The following is a 19,905-nucleotide window of genomic DNA, read 5'->3' as shown; positions in this document are numbered from 1 at the left end:
CAGCTCGGAGATTTTCGGATCGCTTCACTTGCTTCAAAGGCGAAAAAAAGAACAAGTCGAGCTTGAAACCGCAGCCTCCCCGCTCCCATAGGGGTGTGCAAAGCATGTCGCGCTGTCGCTTTCCAGGAGCTCCGGATCGGTTCGGTTCGGTTCGGATCGAGGAGGGGCGATCCCGTTTACACTGCGTGCTGGGGCTGCTCCGTGTGCTTGTGGCTACACGTTTTGGTGGTTTTATTTTGGTATTCTTTTGGTTTTCTTCCTATAATCTCTGCTGCAGGATTAAGAGCGTTGTGCATCGCCGGGGGTCCCTCCTTATCCTCCAAGCAGAAAGCAAAGGGGAGAGCTGGAGGATGGGGGGGAAGAGTTGGAGGGGGGGGCTGCTTGGGTGTAAATGTGAATGAAGCAAAACAACAGCGAAGGAAACACACCTGGACGGGGGGGGGGAGGGGGGAGGAAGATGTTGTTTGGCTATTTTTTTGCATTAAAAGGAAAAAAACTGAACTGGGCTCGGGTGGTTTGTTTGGAGTCTGCTCTTAACAGAGCTGCAGGTGCAGATCCTCGGGTTATAGGGGGGGTTAATTGTGTTCCTCCGTGGTGCTGCAGGGCCCCCACCTGGCAGGAGGGCTGCAGGCTCTGTGTGTGCTGCGATCCCATCGCTGTGGCTGCATTGCTGCGCTGAGTTTGCACCCCGTAACCCTGCACCAAGTCCCCCCATCACTGTCTTCCTTTCCTCCCTTTGGGTCGCTGCAGGAGCAGAGCTGAGGGCGTTGGGTTGGGAGCAACCCCTGCACATTATGGAGCAGTGGAGCTCGGTGGATTTAAATCATAGTGTGATGGATGGCTGGATATGAGAGGGGTGTTTAGGTTGGATGTTAGGGGGAAGTTCTTCACTAGGAGAGTGGTCAGGCCCTGGAACAGGCTGCACAGGGAGATTGTGGATGCCCTTGGAGGTGTTCAAGGCCAGGTTGGACGGGGCCATGGGCAACCTGATCTATGGGGTCTCTATGGGGATCTGTGGGGTCTGTGGGGGATCTATGGGGTCTCTATGGGGATCTATGGGTTGTCTATGGGGATCTATGGGGTCTATGGGGTGTGCATGGGGTCTATGGGGTATCTATGGGGTCTATGGGGTCTCTATGGGGTCTATGGGGTCTGTGGGGTCTATGGGGTCTGTGGGGTCTCTATGGGGATCTATGGGGTCTCTATGGGGCGCTATGAGGTCCCTATGGGGCTCTATGGGGAGTCTATGGGGTGTCTTTGGGGATCTATGGGATCTATGGGGTCTCTATGGGGATCTATGGGGTATCTATGGGGTCTCTATGGGGATCTATGGGGTCTCCTGGGCAACCTGATCTAGTAAATGTGTATGTTTGGTGGCCCTGCCAGGCAGGGGGGTTGGAACTCCATGATCCTTGAGGTCCCTTCCAACCCGGCTCATTCTGTGTGTGTCCCTTTATGATCGCCTGCATTTCCCCGCCCATCCACACGGGGGCGCTGTGTCCATCCTCCTCCCGCCCGTCATGCGCCGCGCCCGTCCGTCCCCCCCCCCGCCATTGTGCCTGTGAGCGCGGCGCGCGCGCGGTGCCGCGTGACGGCCGGGAGCGTGTGGGCGCGAGGCGGCGGGCCTGGACCATAGACGCGGGCCGGAAGGAAAGACGAGGGGAGCGGGCTAGAGCGTCACCCAGACCAAGCAGCCGCCGCGGGCGAGTCGGAGTCCGCCAAGCAGCCGCACCGCGCCGCGCCCGCTCCCGGACAAAGCCGTCACCGCCGCCCCGCCCCGCCACACCCCGGGAGCAGCCGCTCCGCCAAGGAGCCATGTCGGCCAGCAGCCTCCTGGAGCAGGTACCGACCGCACGGAGCTGCCTCCACACACCCCACGGCCTCCCTATGGCGGCTCCGGGCCTGGCCCGCTAGGCGAGGCCGCGGCTGGGGCCTAGTGTGGGGCCGGGCCTCCCTCCCTTCTCTCCCTTCTCTCCCCGGGCCCTTCCGTCGTGCTGCCCCTCCCCTCACTCACTCACCGCTCTCCCTTCTCTTTCCATGCTGCCGCCTCCGCAGAGACCCAAAGGCCAAGGCAACAAAGGTGAGAGATGGGGCCGGGTGGGTGCGGGGGGTGCTGAGAATGAGGGCCCCGTGTAGGAGAACGCGAATAAAGCTGCGTTAAAAAGCACCGGCAAAGTGCTCACGGGGAGAGTTGGAGCGTGTTCACCGCCGGGTGGTGGCACAGGAGGAGGAGGAGGAGGTCGAGGTCGTGTTGCAGCTTGTTGAGCGCTTCCTAATGCAGTTCATCTCTTCCTTAGTGCAAAACGGGGCCGTGCATCAGAAGGATGGGTTGAACGACGACGACTTCGAGCCCTACTTGAGCCCTCAGGCCCGGCCGGTGAGTGAGCTCGAGCTCTATCCCTGCTCATTGCACTCTGCTGCTTGCCAGCCTCATCGCCTCCTGTTTGTGTCCCTGTGCTTCTGTGAGGGCTGGAGCTTTTTGTGTCTTCCTTTTTTGGGGTTTCCTACGGTTGAGGTTCAGTTCGCTGTCAGCTGGCTTGAAATTACTACTTCTGGTCTTTCAGTTGTGTTGTTCTGGCTTTGTTTCTTTGCTCTTTGTGCACCTCGTTGCTTCACGAGGTGCAGCTGTGCTTTGGAGGCATCTGGAAGGTGCTGTCTGTGCTCTTCTGTCTCTGCTAAGGAAACTGAAAATGCATGGCATGGGGTTTTCTGCATTTCTCACCCCCCAAAAAAAGCCCCAGTGCACTCTTGTCATAAGGGCTGATGGGATTTCCTTAGGACTTCAGCTAGAAGTTGAGCTGGAGAGTTTATGAGCAGCTCCCGCAAGTCAGGCTTCCAGATACTTTTCACTTGTTGTCTGAGATTAGCTCCATTGTGAACTGCTCTGTCTCATGAGCAGTAGGAGAGTGACACATAACAGATGGAGTTCAGCTGATTAGATGGTACAAGTAAGCACTACAGATAAACATCAGTAGTAGGGCTGAAGCAGTTCATTCTCTTGGCTCCTTTCCCCTTTGCTGTTGTGACTGGTAAAACAAAAAATAAGCTGTTTTGTGTCCCCCCCCTTCTGCATTTGTTAATCACTTTCACTAGTCAGTGTATCGTTTCAGATGCTCGTGATTCATGTTTTGTTGGAACACGAGGGCAGGTTTCTGTCTCAGTTAAATACTCAACAGGTATTTTCCTCGCTTGTGCTCCATACTCTGTAAGGACCTGTTAGCTGTTGCACAACCTTGGGCATTCCACCTGTCTGTTAAGTAACTCTGCTGTATTTAGCTCCCTAAGAGAAGTTACAAGCCTGAATTTGAGTTGCACGGTTGTGAGTTGTGACTTTGCCTCCTCTTTTCTCCTTTCACTGCGTTGCCTGTTGCTCTCATATCTCCCTCGGTGAGCAGAAAACAAAAAGCTGGGGTTGGATTTGGATCATGATGGGAGCTGCTGAGCACACAAGCCACCAGGCTGTGATGGAGCAGTGTCACACATGCACCTTCCTGGCAATGGGAGCTAAGGCTCTGCATTAAATGCAGCCAACTGTTGCAGAGTGGTGCAGGTGATTTCAGAGCTGCTATCTGAGCTGTCCACACACACACAGGGTGAGCACCTTGTAAAGCTTCTTGGCTCTTTGTTGGAGAGCTGCTATTTCAGGTGTGACTCTTAGCTTGTCAGCCTGGTAAGAACACACAGCAATGTGATTCTAAAGCTCAGGTACGTAGTGATTCCTTGGCTCCAGGTGGCTTTAAACCCTCCTTGTCTGAGTTGCAGATGCAGAGGAATGTGAGGAATTAACTGCACAAGAAGTCGTAATGAAGAGAATTAAAAGGTTTATTTGCATAGCAATCAGTGTCTTAGTGTGAGTGCAGTGCGGCAGGGCCAGGTGTGCTTGATAGCAAAGCATAGCTACAGAAATTGGAAACTAAAACTGGACCCTGAGTAAGAGTTAATTGTTTTATTAATGAGCTTTTGTACCATCTTCTCTGGGCAAACAAAAGCTGCAGTAGCTCTGAACTTAATGCACCCACGCCATGGAGCAGTGCAGCAAGTTTCCCAGTGTTTCATGCAATGAACCAAACAGTGTTAGTGTAATTCCTGCTGCTTTTGTAGAAGGGCTGAGACTGTCCCAGCCCGGAACCTGTTGCTTTTGTTTAACTCAGTGGAAGGTGAAGAGGCAAAACTGCTAATTCTAGAGGAGGCCAGAGCCATCTTGAGAGCCTCCATAGACTTCAGCATGGCGTGAAGTCCTCTGGGAGCTGTGCTTGGCACACGAAAACATGATTCAACAAAAAATGGAGCAGAGCCTGCTGCAATTCAGGCTCTTAAATGGGAACCCAAGCTGACTTTTCATCTCATCTGCATTGGGCTGGCATGTAAGCTGCTGTGTAGCACAAGGCTGTCTGCACACAGGTTCACGTTACTGGATGATAATGTCCATTAGCGTGGCTTGAACGGCTCCCTGGGGGGACGTTGGTTTGAATACTGAATGACAGATGTTTTTCATGTAAGTGAACCTTAGTCATGGCTGAGAGTTTCCTAATTGTAAAATTAACCATTTGTTTTTGTAACCTGAAGGCTATTTGGGTGTTAAAAGGGAGACCAAAGCACGGAGCAGCTTTCTCCTGCTCCAAAGCCTGCTTTGCTGTGCTGTGTCCCTGTGCTACAAAGGGCTCCCAGTGCAGCACTACTGACTGCTCCCTTCTTCCAGGTGTTTTTGAGTGTGTGCTCACAGCTGCTGTTCTGAGGATGAGGCATTAAATCCTGCTTTGTTTGCAAGTTCTTGGGTATTTGGAGCTCTCAAATTGTAGGTTGTCAGGATAAAGCTGTTTTCTTGGGTAGGATGTGTAAGGAAGGGGCTTGTGCTAGGAGCAGTGAGGGATGGTTGTGATTTTGGCAGTGCAGTATCACCAGACCTTTGCCATTCCCCACCTCCTTCCTCCAAACCTTTCATCAAACACACGGCAAAATAAGCCCTGAGATGTGCGTTACCCAGGTGAGAAAAGCCTTCTTAGATAGAGAGAGGAAAAGCAGAAGCTGATATCCGTATGTGAGGTAAGGTACTGTTCCCAGAGCTGAGCAGGAGCTCCTGTGCAGCCTGGTGTGCAGACTGTATCGTGATTGGGACACTATGCTCTGATCATAGTGTGAGGAACATGCTGAGCCTTCATGCTTAATACTGGGGGCAATGAAGCAGTTTTGTGAGCACCCCTAGCAGCAGAGGTGCTTGAGGGCCTGGACTGTTTGTGGGCTCAGCCCCAGGGTGGGGAGGCTGGGGCGTGGGCAGCCCTTAGTCCTGGTCCCTTCCCACTTGTTCTCCTCATCCTCGCTGTTCAGTGCTTGTTTTTCTTTTGCAGAACAATGCATACACTGCAATGTCCGATTCCTACTTACCAAACTACTACAGTCCCTCCATTGGATTCTCCTACTCGCTGGGTGAGGCTGCCTGGTCCACAGGGGGTGATCCCCCCATGCCCTACCTAACCTCTTACGGACAGCTGAGCAACGGGGAGCCTCACTTCCTCCCAGATGCCATGTTTGGGCAGCCAGGGGCCCTTGGCAGCACTCCATTCCTCGGGCAGCACGGCTTTAACTTCTTTCCAAGCGGGATTGACTTTTCAGCTTGGGGAAATAACAGTTCTCAGGGACAATCCACTCAAAGCTCTGGCTACAGCAGCAACTACGCCTATGCCCCCAGTTCTCTGGGGGGGGCCATGATCGATGGACAGTCCGCTTTTGCCAGTGAGACTCTCAACAAGGCTCCGGGGATGAACACCATAGACCAAGGGATGGCAGCCCTGAAGCTGGGCAGTACGGACGTGGCCAGCAACGTCCCCAAGGTTGTCGGGTCGGCTGTCGGGAGCGGATCCATTACCAGCAACATGGTGGCTTCTAACAGCTTGCCTCCAGCCACCATCGCTCCCCCAAAGCCGACGTCCTGGGCTGACATTGCTAGCAAGCCAGCGAAGCAGCAGCCCAAACTGAAGACCAAGAACGGCATCGCAGGTTCGAGTCTTCCCCCGCCTCCAATCAAACACAACATGGATATAGGAACTTGGGATAACAAAGGGCCGGTGGCGAAAGCCCCCTCGCAGACCTTAGTGCAGAACATGGCCCAGCAGCCCCCCCAGGCCTCCCCGCAGCCCGTGGCTCAGCAGATGACCAGCAGCCCGCCCGTGGCCCAGGCTCCCAGTGGGCAGCAGTCCCAACCTCTGCCCCCACCACCACCACAGCCCACCCCGCTGCCCGTCCCGCAGCCAGCAGCTCAGCCCACACGTTGGGTTGCGCCCCGCAACCGTGGCAGCGGCTTCGGCCAGAACGGCACGGAGGGCAATGGGGTGGGAGCAGCACAGCCCAGCGCTGGGACGGCTCCTTCGGAACCACACCCGGTGCTGGAGAAGTTGAGGTCCATCAACAACTACAACCCCAAGGATTTTGACTGGAACCCAAAGCACGGCCGGGTTTTCATCATTAAGAGTTACTCTGAGGACGATATCCACCGTTCCATTAAATACAACATCTGGTGCAGTACAGAGCACGGTAACAAGAGACTGGATGCTGCCTATCGCTCCATGAATGGGAAAGGCCCCGTTTACTTACTGTTCAGTGTCAACGGTAGCGGTCACTTCTGTGGAGTAGCAGAAATGAAATCTGCTGTGGACTATAACACGTGTGCGGGTGTGTGGTCCCAGGACAAGTGGAAGGGACGTTTTGATGTCAGGTGGATTTTTGTCAAGGACGTTCCCAACAGCCAACTGCGGCACATCCGCCTAGAGAACAACGAGAATAAACCAGTGACCAACTCCAGGGACACTCAGGAGGTGCCTCTGGAAAAGGCTAAGCAGGTGTTGAAAATCATTGCCACCTACAAGCACACCACCTCCATCTTTGATGACTTCTCACACTATGAGAAACGCCAGGAAGAGGAGGAAACTGTTAAAAAGGTAACGTGTGTGTGGTGGTCCCATGGGCTGGTGGGTGGGTTTGGGGTTGGCTGTGTGCTGCTGTAGGGAACCTACACAAACAGGAGCCCCTTGTTGGGTGCTGCCAGAGCTGGGTGCTGTCCTGGGGCAGAGCTCATACCAGCTTGCACTCAGCAGCCCTCAGGTTGCTGTAAACCCCAGACTTCTCAGTGTGCTGTATTCAGTTCTATACTGTGGTCAGCCCCTGGTTCAGTGTGACTTAAAGAGATCAGTGGGGGCTCTGGGCAATGGCTGAGAAACAGAGCTGGGCTCTGACAAGCTGATCCACCCCCTACCTCGAGCAGGATCAGCGTGACAGATGTTTCCCACTGCTTGTAAAACCTTCAGGCACAGCAGTTCCTGTCCCTCCCCGAGCAATCTAGCCCTGTGCTTAATTATCCTTCCTGTTAGAAGGCTTTGTCTAATGCCCAACCTCAATCTCCCTCGCAGCAATTTAAGTCTGTGACTGCTCGTGCTCCCCTCTGGATGCAGAGCAGGTCATTCTGTTCCTCCTGGCAGTGAGTTGCTTGTAGCCATACCCTGAGCTGGGCTGGGTCCCATCAGAGCCCGCTGTCACCCTCTGTTTGTTCACTGGAGGGCTGAAAATTGTGCCCAAACTCGGTGACCATTCAAACTACCTGCACCTGACCCCCTCTGCTGTTTTATTGTGGCCATAACAGTAATTACCAATTAACACGAGCGTGGCTTTCTGGGAACTGCCCAAGTTTCCTGCTCACCTCCTTAGTTTCAGCAATGGGGAATTTTCCACACAGCAGTTGAGGGATGGAGTCAGGAGCTGAGCTCACCTCAACAGCTCAATTCTTACCTTCTACAATGTAGTTTACATGGAACATTGTGTGCACAAGCAGTGCCACCGAAGGCAGTCGTGTGTTGCAGCTGATACTCAAGTATCTATGGTAATCTGTAGGGGAAGAATACACTGCAAAGTGTGCAGAGGGAACGTTCTCTTTCTGTTTTAAATGCAATCTTGATCTCTGTGTGACCTCACGCTGTTTCCAGCCTGTCCTGAAGTGGTGATTTCTCCTTTATCAGCTGAGGTTTTGAATGCAATCAGAAACGTGTTCTGTGTGGGATGCTGTAGGGAGTGGGACTTGTGTATCTGACAGCAGGGGGGGTGAGAAAGGGGCAGATCCCAACAAGGGGAGAAACACTGAAGGTGGAAGGAGAGGGGGATGAATGCAATGAAAATAGTGAATGGAAATGGGAGAGAAGAAGGAAGAGTAACAGAATGGGAGAGACATGGGGGGAGGAATGAGGCAGATGGGTGATCTTGGCCTGGAAATGGGTAAGATAGGAAAAGAAGCAACGCAGCGGTTCTCTTTAAGAGCAGAACACCTTTACTCATCTTTCCTGTTGTGTTTTGAAGGTGATGCTCAGCCTCTGTGGTGTGCTGAGGGTCAGCAGCAGGCACAGCGTCCCCATCCCTCCTTAATGTGCAGCACTGGACTCCGCAGAAGTTTTGAGTAGGAAAGCATTTATTCTCTCAAAGGAAACTTAGTCATGCATCTCTGGAATTCACAGGCAAGGAGGGATTCTTGCAGATAGACAAAGCAAGCGCCAGCTTTGCTGTTGACTCAGTGGTACATGCAGAGGGCCCCTGCCCTGTCACATCCGCCGGGGAGGAAATGAGTTGGACTTTCTTTCTGCTGCAGTTTGACCTCTTTGCTGGCTCTCTGACGTGGCCTTGGGGATGGCTGGAGTCTCTCGCTGCTGTTTGGTGGCTTCATTGAGAAGCAGCCTAGTGAATGCTGCAGCCTTGGGATGGTGGTGATGCATTTGTGTCCTGCATTCCTGTCCCTTGAAGCTGAAACGTCTCAGGGTTTGGCTTGTTTGGAACTTAGTCTGCTTTGCAGTTTGGTTCCTTGTTGCTGCCCAGGCAGATGGACGAGCTCTTGTGAAAGTCTGGGAACTCCTGAATGTTCTTTTGTGCTTCTGACTGTGCGAGTCACTCCTTTAGAATGCCCAGAAATAGTTCCAAGAAATCACATGAGAAATATCTTGCTTAGCGTTGCTTCTGTTCCCTCTGGCCAGCAGAGGGAGGTTAAATGGCTCAGTGCTGAAAGCACTGCCGTCCTGTTGTCTCCACAGAGGCTGATCTCCAGTTCTTCCCACTGCTTTGCTCTACTAAATGCAGTTTTCTAAGAGGTTTGGCTGGTTTTGCTCAACCTGACGGAGCTGCTCACTGGTTTGATCCCAGCTGAAGGAACTTGGGGCTGCTGGAAGTTGCTGTGGGTAGAGCGTGGCACCGGTGCCTTCCTTGGGAGGGCTGCTTTATCCTTGTGAGACGTTTCCAAGCAGAGGGTAACACACCTTGTTTCTTCCATTTCAGTTGCAGGCCTCCTAAATCTCTCTGTCTGTGCCTGTGTGTTTGTTACAGCTCAGTAACAAAGGGCTTATTCCAGCAGTTCATTACTGCCTTCAGCTTCAGGTTGTCCTCCTTTTGGCCTCAGGATTGCAGCTCTGAGTTGCAGGATGCCCTGAGCCACCAAAGCACTGATTGCATTCGTTGTGAACAGACCAGTGACTTCAAGTGAAGGTCTTTAACAAATAAAACAAGACCCCGTTCCTTCTTCAGCTGATTTGAACTGCACTTGTGGCTGGTAGATTCCCCAGGAACCACATGGAGGTTTTGGTTCTCAAGGATGGAGTGAGGAAGATGTCGTTTGCTGGTGGCTTTTATTGTAAGTGTGTTGAATAAGCTGCTGACACTGAGGTTAACAGCTGCTGACACAGGGGCTGTGCTTTGGGTTATTCCATTAACAGAGGCTTCTCCATATGGAGTAACTTGCCTTTGAAGCAGAGCATCGAGCAGCCGTGTCACTTAGTGGTCCTGGCCACTAAAACTCACTGCAAGTTCCTCCATTTCTTCACATTTGGCTGCTATTCCTATTAGCCTGCATGGCTTAGGACCATCAATAAACTTTCCTGCTCTCCTTATGACCATTTCAAACCACCAGTTCCACTGAAGCCCCTTAAGTTCCCATCTGTGCACAAGGTTCTGCACTCCTTAGCGCTGCACTTGTGTGCTTAATTCATTTATTCTGCCTTGAAACATGCAGGTGGGCTTCTGCCTTTTCCAAAGAGCCAAAGCGTTCTGCAGGAATATAATCACCTTTCTGAGAATTGGGTTTGTGCAATGCCAAGTGATGGTTAAGCAAGAACAGGCTCATCCTTTGCAATCAGTGTTGCTGGCAAGAGGGAGGATGAAGCTTTCTGGCTGCAACCAGAGCAATGCAGCTGATTTGATCCTCTTTCATAGGTGAGGCAGGGCCAGGGTGGAACTTTGTAGCTCTGATGTCTTTCTCATGCTGGCAGGAGGAAAACTTTGTGTTTGGTTTGTAAATCAGGGCTGGAGGCTGTTTGTGGAGCAGAATAAAAGTGATGCACGGGCTGTTGGCTGTGCCTCAGGCTGAGCCTGTTGGGAAAGGAAGGCTCTGCAGGGCAGCTCTGAGGCAATGGATGGCTGTGATATATGGCCAGGGCGGGTCTGAAGCCAATCTTGGGAACAGGCCCATGGAAATGCTGTGTTACTCTGCTGTGTTGGGGTTGCATCCATTGTGGATGAGGATTGGGGAAGCAGAGCTGTGGGCTGGCTGTGCTGTTGGGTGAGGCCTTGGTGCCAGTGTTGGCTGAGCTCAGCCCTTCACTGCTGGGATCATACAGACGTACATCATATAGTGATAGCAGGCAGGTTGTGCTGGTCCTAGTGAAGCTGGGAGCCACAGGCTGCATTATTGTGCCCTCTGATGGCCTTATGTCACCCCATCTACACTGCACTCTGCCATAGGAGCACTGTATTCCTGGAATGAATGGGGTGACCCCCGCCCACCCCACAAAACAGGGATGAGCAGCACCCATGGGTGAGCCCACTCCTCACACTGGGGACACCAACTAATGCCCTTGTCTCTTTTTTCCCCTTACAGGAACGCCAGGGCCGTGTCAAATAGAAGGGCTGGTCCTCCCCCAGAGACTGCAGCATCGCGCCCATCCTTCGGAGCAAGGAAAGCAAGAGCGAAAAACATATATATATGTACACATATATGTGTGTGTATGTATATATGTACATCCCAGAGAGAATTAGGACTTGGTTGGGGTTTTGTTTTGGGTTTATTTTTCTTAATTTCAATGACTTCAAAAGGAACCAAGAAGAAAAAGGACTTGGACGAACTCAAGTTGGGGCTGGGGGGGGGGAAGAGCAAAGCATTGGAATTTCACAAGACATAGGATTTAAAGAGGGGGGAAAAAGGAGAAAATACAGGGAAAAAAAAGGCCCTTCTAGGTGATAGAGCATAGCTACGAACCGTTCCCTTTCCTTATGGCTTTGGTTGTGATTTCAGAGCACACGCTTTGGGTTTTGTCTTTTTTACTACGTGGGGTTTTTCTTTTGGATTTTAAGGCCCGTAAGTGGCATTTCTGCCTTCGTTCCCCCCCCCTTCTCATTTTATAACCCCACCCCCTCACTCTATGCCTCCCCCCCCCCCCTTTGCTTTGGATATTTGCACTTGGAACAACCCAATTGAGTGCAAAGCGGAGGGGTTTTGTTATCCCCCCACCCCAGCATGGGATAGGAGCACATGGGGGGGTTGGGGGCCTAACAGTGAGCAGAGAGGTTCTGTTCTGGCTGCTGGTTCCCCTTTGGTTATTCAGAAGCACTCGGAGCCCACAGGGATGCTCTGATCCAGGGCTGCATCGCGAGGCTCACGGATGAGATTTGTGTTAATCGGATTGGAAAAGGTGAGAATGAAAGTAAAGCAAACCTTCCCGTTTTTGTTTACAGGAAAAAGAGGAAAAAAAAAAAAAAAAAAAAGGTTTGGTTTTGTTTTTTAATTATTATTATTTTGGACAAAAATCTGTTGTAAGATGTGTAGTGAACGTTGTTCCTTCAGTTCTTGGGAAGCCAACGAGGAATGGGCGTTGCCTTTCTTTGCACCATTAATCACTTCTCAGTAATAAACGTGAGATCCTGTTGAGCATCACTGTGCTTTGCTGCTCCCTATTGTCCCCCCCTCACCATGGGGGTGAGGTGCAGCACCCATGGGTCCCATCCATCCTTGTTATGGGGGTGGATTGGAGCAAAGCTGTGCTCGGTTCCATTGCTATTACAGCATCCGTGCATGGTTTGTCTTTGCAGGGCAGCAAAGAGGGAGTGCTCAGCATTGCTGCCCTGCTACTGTGCAATGCTCTGCAGGGTTGTGCACTGCAAGGTCTTGCGTTGCTGTGTGTGGCTTTGCAGTGCATGGCTGTGCATTGCAGTGCAGGGCTGAGTGTTGCTTTGCATGGCTGTGCATTGCAGTGCAGGGCTGTGCGTTGCTTTGCACGGCTGTGCATTTAAATGCAGGGTTGTGTGTTGCTTTGTATGGCTGTGCATTGCAACGCAGGGCTGAGTGTTGCTTTGCATGGCTGTGCATTGCAATACAGGGCTGAGTGTTGCTTTGCATGGCTGTGCACTGTAATGCAGGGCTGTGTGTTGCTTTGCATGGCTGTGCATTGCAATGCAGGGCTGTGTGTTGCTTTGCATGGCTGTGCATTGCAGTGCAGGGCTGAGTGTTGCTTTGCATGGCTGTGCATTGCAGAGCAAGGTTGTGTGTTGCTTTGCATGGCTGTGCATTGCAATGCAGGGCTGTGTGTTGCTTTGCATGGCTGTGCATTGCAATACAGGGCTGAGTGTTGCTTTGCGTGGCTGTGCATTGCAATGCAGGGTTGTGTGTTGCTGTGCATGGCTTTGCATGGCTGTGCATTGCAATACAGGGCTGTGCATCACAGTGCAGGGTTGTGCAGGGTTATGCACTGCTCTATGGGGTTGTACATTGCTGTACATGGTTGTGCACCACTCTGCACTGCTCTGTGTGGTTGTGCATTGCTATGCACTGCTGTGCAATGCTGTGTGTGGCTGTGCTCTGCTCTATGGGATTGTGCATGGTTTTATACCACTGTGCATTGCTGTGCAATGCTCTGTGAGCCTCCCCCACCTGCTTTGGGGCTGCAGAGCCCTGTGCTGATCTTTGGGGTCCCCTCTGTCCCCCCACCCTGGGGCCCAGGGGTCTCAATCAGCCCTGGGTGCATCCCCTTCCCATGGGGTGCTATGGGGCAGCTCCTTATGGCCAATGCTTTTAGCGTCTCCCAGCTGCACCCCAATGGTGTGGGGTCTGTGGGGACAGAGACCACCCGGGATACATGGGGTGGGGGTCACAGCAGGACTCCCTGCCCTTCTCCCCCCATGTTTGGGGGGCTGGGGGCACCAGGTGCTGCCTTGGGCTCCAGGCCTGTCCTGCAGTGACCATTGGACTCATTAATGGTTGACAAAGGGTCCGGTTTGGGTCCACTGCCCCACACTGTGGGATCTCTGCTGTCTGTAGGGGTTGTACCCCTGAACCAGGCATGAAAACCTCATTGTTCCCATAGGGAAGGAGGCCAGGCAGCCCCATCCCATACAGGACATGTTGTGTGCTGTGCCCAGCTCCGTCCCCATGTCACACACCAGCCCTTTTTGTGGCCCCATGTGCTCTCAGCTCCCAGCTCTGCCCGCAGTGCCCCCACTCCCCCCCAGTGCTCCCAGTGCCAGGGCTCAGCCCAGTCCAAAGTCACACTGGTGGCACTGTACAGCTGTGGGGGAGCCATGCCGGGTCCCCGTGCCCTCCCCAGCCCCACTGAGGCTCTGCCAGGCAGAACAGGGCGGCTGCAGGTGGAGGGTACCCAGAGGGTTCCATGGGGTTTGGGGGGGATTTGGGATCTGGGACCCCCATGTAGAGGGGCTGTGACCCCTATGGGGGATCCCTGACCCCCATCCCCATGCAGCCACCCACGCCGTCACCGGGAACCCCACGCTGCCTCCATTCCCCCCTCAGATGCAGACAGCGATTTTCGGTAAGTGCTGCCCCCAGCCCCATATCTGAGACCCCCCCCATGTGCCCTCTATGGGGTCACCCCATTGCCTTCCTCTCCCCCCCCCCCTCAAGGCATGGGCTGCTTCTGGGGAGCAGAGCGGCTCTTCTGGGAGATGCCGGGGGTCTTCTCCACCCAGGTGGGATACGCAGGGGGCTTCACCCCCAATCCCACCTATGAGGAAGTGCGCTCAGGTACCGGGGGGGGGCTCTGTCCCCAGGATGTGCCCCTTTAATATGGGTGTGGGCTCTGGGGGGTGGGGAGGGGGGGCTATGGGGTGGGGGGCAGTGGGGTGGGGGGCAGTGGGATGGAGGGGACTGAGTGTCCCTGCAGGGCGGACGGGGCACGCCGAGGTGGTGCGAGTGGTGTTCGACCCCCATAAGATCAGCTATGAGGAACTGCTGAAGGCCTTCTGGGAGAACCACGACCCCACACAGGGTATGGGGATGGGGTGGGATGGGGTGAGATAGAATGGAGATTGGGATGAGATGGAAATGGGAACGAGGTGTGTTGGGATGGGAGGGAATAGGAGGGGATGGGGTGGTGATGAGGATGGGACTTCAGCCCTACTGGCATCTCTAGAGCCCTGGCCAGGCAAGTTCAACCCCAAGCACCACACCAGCCCCATCTGGGCTCCATTGCATCCCCACCCCTCAGTGCTCACCGTGTGGGGCTCACATCAACCCATTTAGCAGCCTCTGCCTTCCCCGTGCCTCGCTTTCCCCATCTCCACCAGCACAAACTGAGGCCACATGGTGCCTGTCAGGGTCATTGGTGCCCCATAACCCCCCATAACCCCCCATATAACCATGGTGCTGCCCCCCAGGGATGCAGCAGCAGGAGGACGTGGGCACCCAGTACCGCTCCATCATCCTCACACTGAGCCCCCAGCAGCAGGCAGCTGCACTGCGCAGCAGGGATGCTTACCAGCAGGTAGGTGGGACGTGGGGACCCCCCCAGGGATAGCAGACACCCCCCTTGGGGGCAGCAGGACCCCTTGGGGACATCGGGACCCTTCTCTGGGGACACCGGCTGCCATCCCCTGTCTCAGGTGTGGGACAAAGCCACGCTATGGGGCAGTGGGATGAGGGGGGGGTCTGTCCTGTTGTCCCCAACTCATCCCCACCGTGGGGCTGTGGCAGGAGCTGAGCCAGCAGCACCGAGGGGGCATCACCACCAGCATCGAGCCGGCCCGTGACTTCTACTACGCCGAGGATCGGCACCAGCAATACCTGCACAAAGTGCCCGGCGGGTACTGCGGCCTGAAGGGCACCGGGGTCCCCTGCCCCATTGCACACTGAAATCACTGTGCATCCCCTGTATCATGTCCCCACATCCCCACACTCCACACTGGGAAATTAAAGCTGCACCCCCTTCATCACCCGGTCCTTTGCTGTCCCGTGTGTGCCTGGGGGCGAGGAGACAGCGCTGGGGGGTCGGTGTGTGGGGAGCTCGGGGTGGGGGGAGGAATTAGGGCTGAATCTTGGGGGTCCTGTGGCCGTGGGTCCGTCTGTGAGGTTGGGTTCATTGGGGTGCAGTTCCGATGTTCACCACCAGGGGGCAGCACAAGCGCGGGGCTCGGAGCGGGTTTGGACGCGGGGGTCCCATCCCCATACAGGGGGGCGTGGGGCTGGGGGGGGGACACGCGTGTCCCCAACACCCGGAGCCGGAGGGGCTTAGAAAGGACGGGGGTGTCCTGAGCTGGGTGTGGGGGGTTGGCAATGAGTCCAACACGGGGCAGCTGCTCAATATGACCCCAGAATAGGGGAGGGGAAGAAGGGGGGGGGAGGAGGGGGGAGGCGATACCACCTTTTGTTTAGAAAGTGAAGTTCCCGGGTCAGTGGAGAATGAACAAGAAAACAAAGTAAAAGAGGAGAGAAAGCGAGGGCAGGTCGGCATCCGGCCCCGGCACCTGGGCTGCAGCTGCGGCACCGCGGGTGTGTGATGAGAGCTGAGATGGGGGGGGACAGGGATGGGGATGGGGGCAGACAATGGATGGGGATGGAGATGGGGACAGGATGGGGACAGGGGTGGGAATGGGGATAGGGATGGGGACCAAATGGGAACAGGGATGGGGATGGGGATAGGGATGGAGGCAGACCATGGATAGGGATGGAGATGGGGACAGGATGGGGACAAGGGTAGGGATGGTGACACTGATTGGGATAGAGATAAGGACTGGGATGGGGACAGGGATGGAGACGGGGACAGGGATGGAGACACTGACTGGGACAGAGGTAAGGACTGGGATGGGGATGGAGATGGGGATAGGATACAGATGGGGGACCTCCAGCCTGTATGTGCCCCCAGCTGGTGGTGGGCTTATGGCACACGGGGTGACGGATGGGGCTGGAGGATCTTTGTCTGTCAGGGGGATGGGGGGGACCAAAGGGACTCAGCCCCCACCCACTGCCCCTCACCTGGCACCTGCTGGGCCGGATGGAAACTCTGCGTCACAGGAAGCAGGGAGGGGGGACAAACCCAATGCCCCCCCCAGCCCCATCACCCCCCACCCCCAGCCCACCCGCACCGTATCCCCCATCTCTGCCTCAGTTTCCCCGCCGGGGGTTGTGGGGTGGGAGGAGGAGGAGTTGTGGGGAGGGGGATGGGGGCCGGATGAGCGCAGTTTGGGGAGGGGCCACGACGTTATTTATACCGAGAAGGGGATGCGAAGGGTTTTCAGTGCCGAGAGAACGAAATAACAATTCAGGTTCGAAAAGAGCCGAAAACCACACGACAGGAAACCCAAATTGTACAAATGCAGATGCGAGTGGAAAATGCTCCGAGCCGGGCGAGCTGCCTTTCACCTCTGCTATAAATAAAGCTGCCTCATTAGGGCCGATGGGGCCGCGATAACGCCGTGCTTTTGCCCCGTCTTTTTTTCCATGGGACGAGGCTTTTTTAGGGGGGTTCGGCCCTTTTTGGGGTGGATTTGAGGCTGATGGAGGGGTGAGATGGAGGTGGGGTTTGTTTGGTGCCTCCCCTCCATCAGCCGGGCTGGGGTTGGGGTGATTTGAGGGTGGGCAGCGTGAGCCAAAGGGTGGGGGGGGAAGGGTGTTTTAAGGGTGTTTTAAGGGTGTTTTAAGGGTGTTTTAAGGGTGTCTGTGGGTGGAAGGAGGCAGAGCCACATCCTGGGGCTGTGTGGGATCACAGGTGGGAGCTGAGCACGGTGGGGATGGGGAGGGTACAAGCAGAGCCCCCCCCAGTGCTGCCCACCCCCTTGTCATGCCCATCCCTCTGCCTCAGTTTCCCCACTCAGAGCTGCAGAGCCCCACATGTGTGGGGATGGATGGGGGTTATGGGGCAGGCGGTGCCCCCCACCCCCACCCCACACCTCCCTGGGAGGATATCGTGGGAGGATGGTGGCAGCGAGGCCTGTGAGTCACCCATGTCCTCACCCCACACCTGCAGACCCTGCTGAGTGCACCTGCACCCCCCAACCCCCCTCACTATTGCAATGGGGAACGATGGGCAAGAGAAAAGGGAAGAGAGATCCATGGGATGCAGGTGGGGGGTGAGCAGGGGGGGATTCTGCTTTTCCCTATGTGCCACAGCACAGTGGGACCCCCATGTAGGACTGCATCAAGGTGGGTTGGGTGGCACAGAGCACGCTGGGCTCCACTGAGTCCAGCTCCACCCCAATTTTGGGGCACAGGGGAGCTACAAAAGGGTGTAGGATGGGGGGAATAAAACACCACAGGGGATGCAGATGGGAGGTGGGAAGGCTGCAGTGGGGTCAGGACCAGGGTGGGCATCTGGGAGGGGAAATGGGACCCTGGGGGGCTCCGGTTGGCCTTGGGGGCTGCCGTGAGAACAGTGGCCAGGCCTGGGGGGGGGAACAGTGCAGGAAGCAGCTGGGGGGGGGGGGGCTGCTCCCAGCTCCCCCAGATGTGCCCGTGAGATAGGGCGGCAGGAAGCAGCTGTGGGGAATCCCGGTGCTGGGAACGGCTGCTGAGGCCCTGCAGGGCTGTGAGAACCCCCCCAGAGACCCACCCCACCTCCCAACCCCCCCCTGCCCCCAGCCCAGTGCTATGGGGGGGGGGGTTGGAAGGACAAAGCTGTCCCATGCAGCCCCCCCAGGAGAGCCTGCGCTCCTCTCCTTGCCCATAAAGGTGATGCATCCCCGCGTGCACTCTGAACCCTAATGATGGTTCAGTGCTGTGTGCTCCAGTTCGGGCTTCCCTTGGGGAGGAGAGCCCCCAATTTTAGGTGCTGGGGAGCCCACCCCAATGGGAACACTCAGGAATTGGGGCATTGGGAGCCCCAATTGCTCCCATTGGGAGCAGTGAGGTTACCAAACCTTACCGGTGTGGCTTCGGGTTGGGTCCAGCCCTGGGGACAAGGTGGGATGGAGATTGCAGAGGTTAAGAAGTGAAAATCCTTTCTTCCCCTTTAGCATCCACCTGAGTTTCTCCTCCAACCTCCTCCTGGTTGCAACAGCTCAGGGTGTGAGCTCAGATGTGTTCAAAGCATCCCCAGAACTCGATGGATGGATGGAAGGATGGAGATGGAGGGATGGAGGGATGGATGAGAGGATGGATGGATGGATGGATGGATGGATGGATGAGATGGATGGATGGATGAGATGGATGGATGGATGGATGGATGGATGGATGGATGGATGGATGGATGGATGGATGGATAGATGGATGGATGGATGGATGGATGGATGGATGGATGGATGGATGGATGGATGGATGGATGGATGGATGGAGGGATGGATGGATGGAGGGAGGGATGGATGGATGGATGGATGGATGGATGGATGGATTGATGGGCGGATGGATGGATGGATGGATGGATGGATGGATGGATGGAGGGATGGATGGATGTGGTTGCTTTGTGTGCTGCTGCTTGTGTCCCCTCCAGCCCCTACTCATGAATTAGGGCTGGTTTCAAAGGCCCTTCCCAAGACCATGGGGAGATGGGATTTATGCCCTGTCCTTGTCCCGAAAGTGGATCCAGATGACCACTGGGGAAGAGCTGCTCTTCCCTTTGTAGCTCACTTGGGTGTTTGCCACATCTCTGGCCCTCCCCTCTCCCATCCAAATCCCCTCCCCTGGTGGATCCAGCACTTCCAGGCCTCAAAACTTGAGAAATTCCCCCCAAATCCCCTTAGTTTGGGAACATTGGGGTCTCACCCTCCCTTACCCCCCCATATCCCTCCATTTCCACCCCTCTCTGCCTCCTGCCACCTGCGTGTGCTTCCTTAGGGAGCAATCATCCCCATCAGGACCCTAAAGAACAAGAGCAGAAGGTGATGGATGTGTTTGTGGGGACGGGGTTGTGGGCATCCCCTATAAAATACCCGCAGTGCTGGACAGCTGCAGGGCTGGAATGGAATGGGATCAACGGGGTGTCCTGTGCTGGGAATGGGAACAAGGGGGAAAGGTGCTGGGCTGGGGGGGGGGGATACACACACACGGGTGCCCCCCAGCTCTGCTTTGTGCCCACTCTGGGGGGGGCTTTTAACCCTTCTCCCTCCCACTCTCTGAGCTTCCAAGTCTTGCTACTTTTTTTGCCCCTTTTTTGGGGGTTATTTTTCTCTTCATAAAACACACAGTGTGGGCCCTTTTCAACATGAAATCATTGCACTCTGGAGCATTCCCTCTCCCTTCCCCCCCCCTCTACACACACACACACACTTTTCCCTCCTCCGAGCCAAGAATTCCTCCTCCCATCCAAAGGAGGGCAGGGCTGGGGGTCGGATTGATGGGGTTGGGGGGGGGGGGATACAAAACGACCCCCCCCCATCTCCAACACAGACCCACCCCCCCGCTATATGGGGGGCCCATCGGACGGCTGGACGACGGAAACGTCCCCTCGGTGCCGGCTGGGCTCGCACGCTCCGTGGCCATGGCGCGGGGAGGTTGCCTTGGCCACGCATCCCTATGTGAATGCATGACGTGCACAGGGCTGGCGCCAGGCTGTCTGGGGCCGGGAGTTAGATCAACACAGCTGGAGGGCCCGGGCCACAGCTGGGCAAAGGCAGCGGGTCCCGCCGCCCCGTTCGGGCCTGTGGGAACGGCCGCCAACAAAACCCCCTGCAAAC

General features: G+C 55.4%; 2 protein-coding genes across 3 annotated transcripts; both read left to right on the top strand.

Moving 5' to 3' along the window:
* The first annotated feature begins 1,546 nt into the window (after nucleotides 1-1,546).
* Nucleotides 1,547-11,947, top strand: YTHDF2 (YTH N6-methyladenosine RNA binding protein 2). Its single transcript, XM_015883696.2, has 5 exons — nucleotides 1,547-1,842; nucleotides 2,056-2,080; nucleotides 2,298-2,377; nucleotides 5,346-6,932; nucleotides 10,895-11,947. The coding sequence occupies exons 1-5, from the start codon at nucleotides 1,816-1,818 to the stop codon at nucleotides 10,916-10,918; spliced, it is 1,743 nt and encodes a 580-aa protein (XP_015739182.1). The 5' UTR covers nucleotides 1,547-1,815; the 3' UTR covers nucleotides 10,919-11,947.
* Nucleotides 11,948-13,531: 1,584 nt separating this feature from the next.
* LOC107324031 (peptide methionine sulfoxide reductase MsrA-like) lies at nucleotides 13,532-15,237 on the top strand. 2 transcript variants are annotated; one of them, XM_015883698.2, is made up of 6 exons: nucleotides 13,540-13,660; nucleotides 13,767-13,835; nucleotides 13,928-14,047; nucleotides 14,187-14,291; nucleotides 14,680-14,786; nucleotides 14,996-15,237. In XM_015883698.2, the coding sequence occupies exons 1-6, from the start codon at nucleotides 13,588-13,590 to the stop codon at nucleotides 15,152-15,154; spliced, it is 633 nt and encodes a 210-aa protein (XP_015739184.1). In that variant the 5' UTR covers nucleotides 13,540-13,587; the 3' UTR covers nucleotides 15,155-15,237. The 2 variants fall into 2 exon arrangements, with proteins under 2 accessions (XP_015739185.1, XP_015739184.1); XM_015883699.2 differs by lacking the exon at nucleotides 13,928-14,047 and having other exon boundaries at nucleotides 13,532-13,660.
* Nucleotides 15,238-19,905: the final 4,668 nt, after the last annotated feature.

Source organism: Coturnix japonica, chromosome 23, assembly GCF_001577835.2.
Source record: "Coturnix japonica isolate 7356 chromosome 23, Coturnix japonica 2.1, whole genome shotgun sequence".
Classification (NCBI taxonomy): Eukaryota; Metazoa; Chordata; class Aves; order Galliformes; family Phasianidae; genus Coturnix; species Coturnix japonica.
Note: the sequence above shows the minus strand (reverse complement) of the source record. Positions and strands in the feature narration are given on the sequence as shown.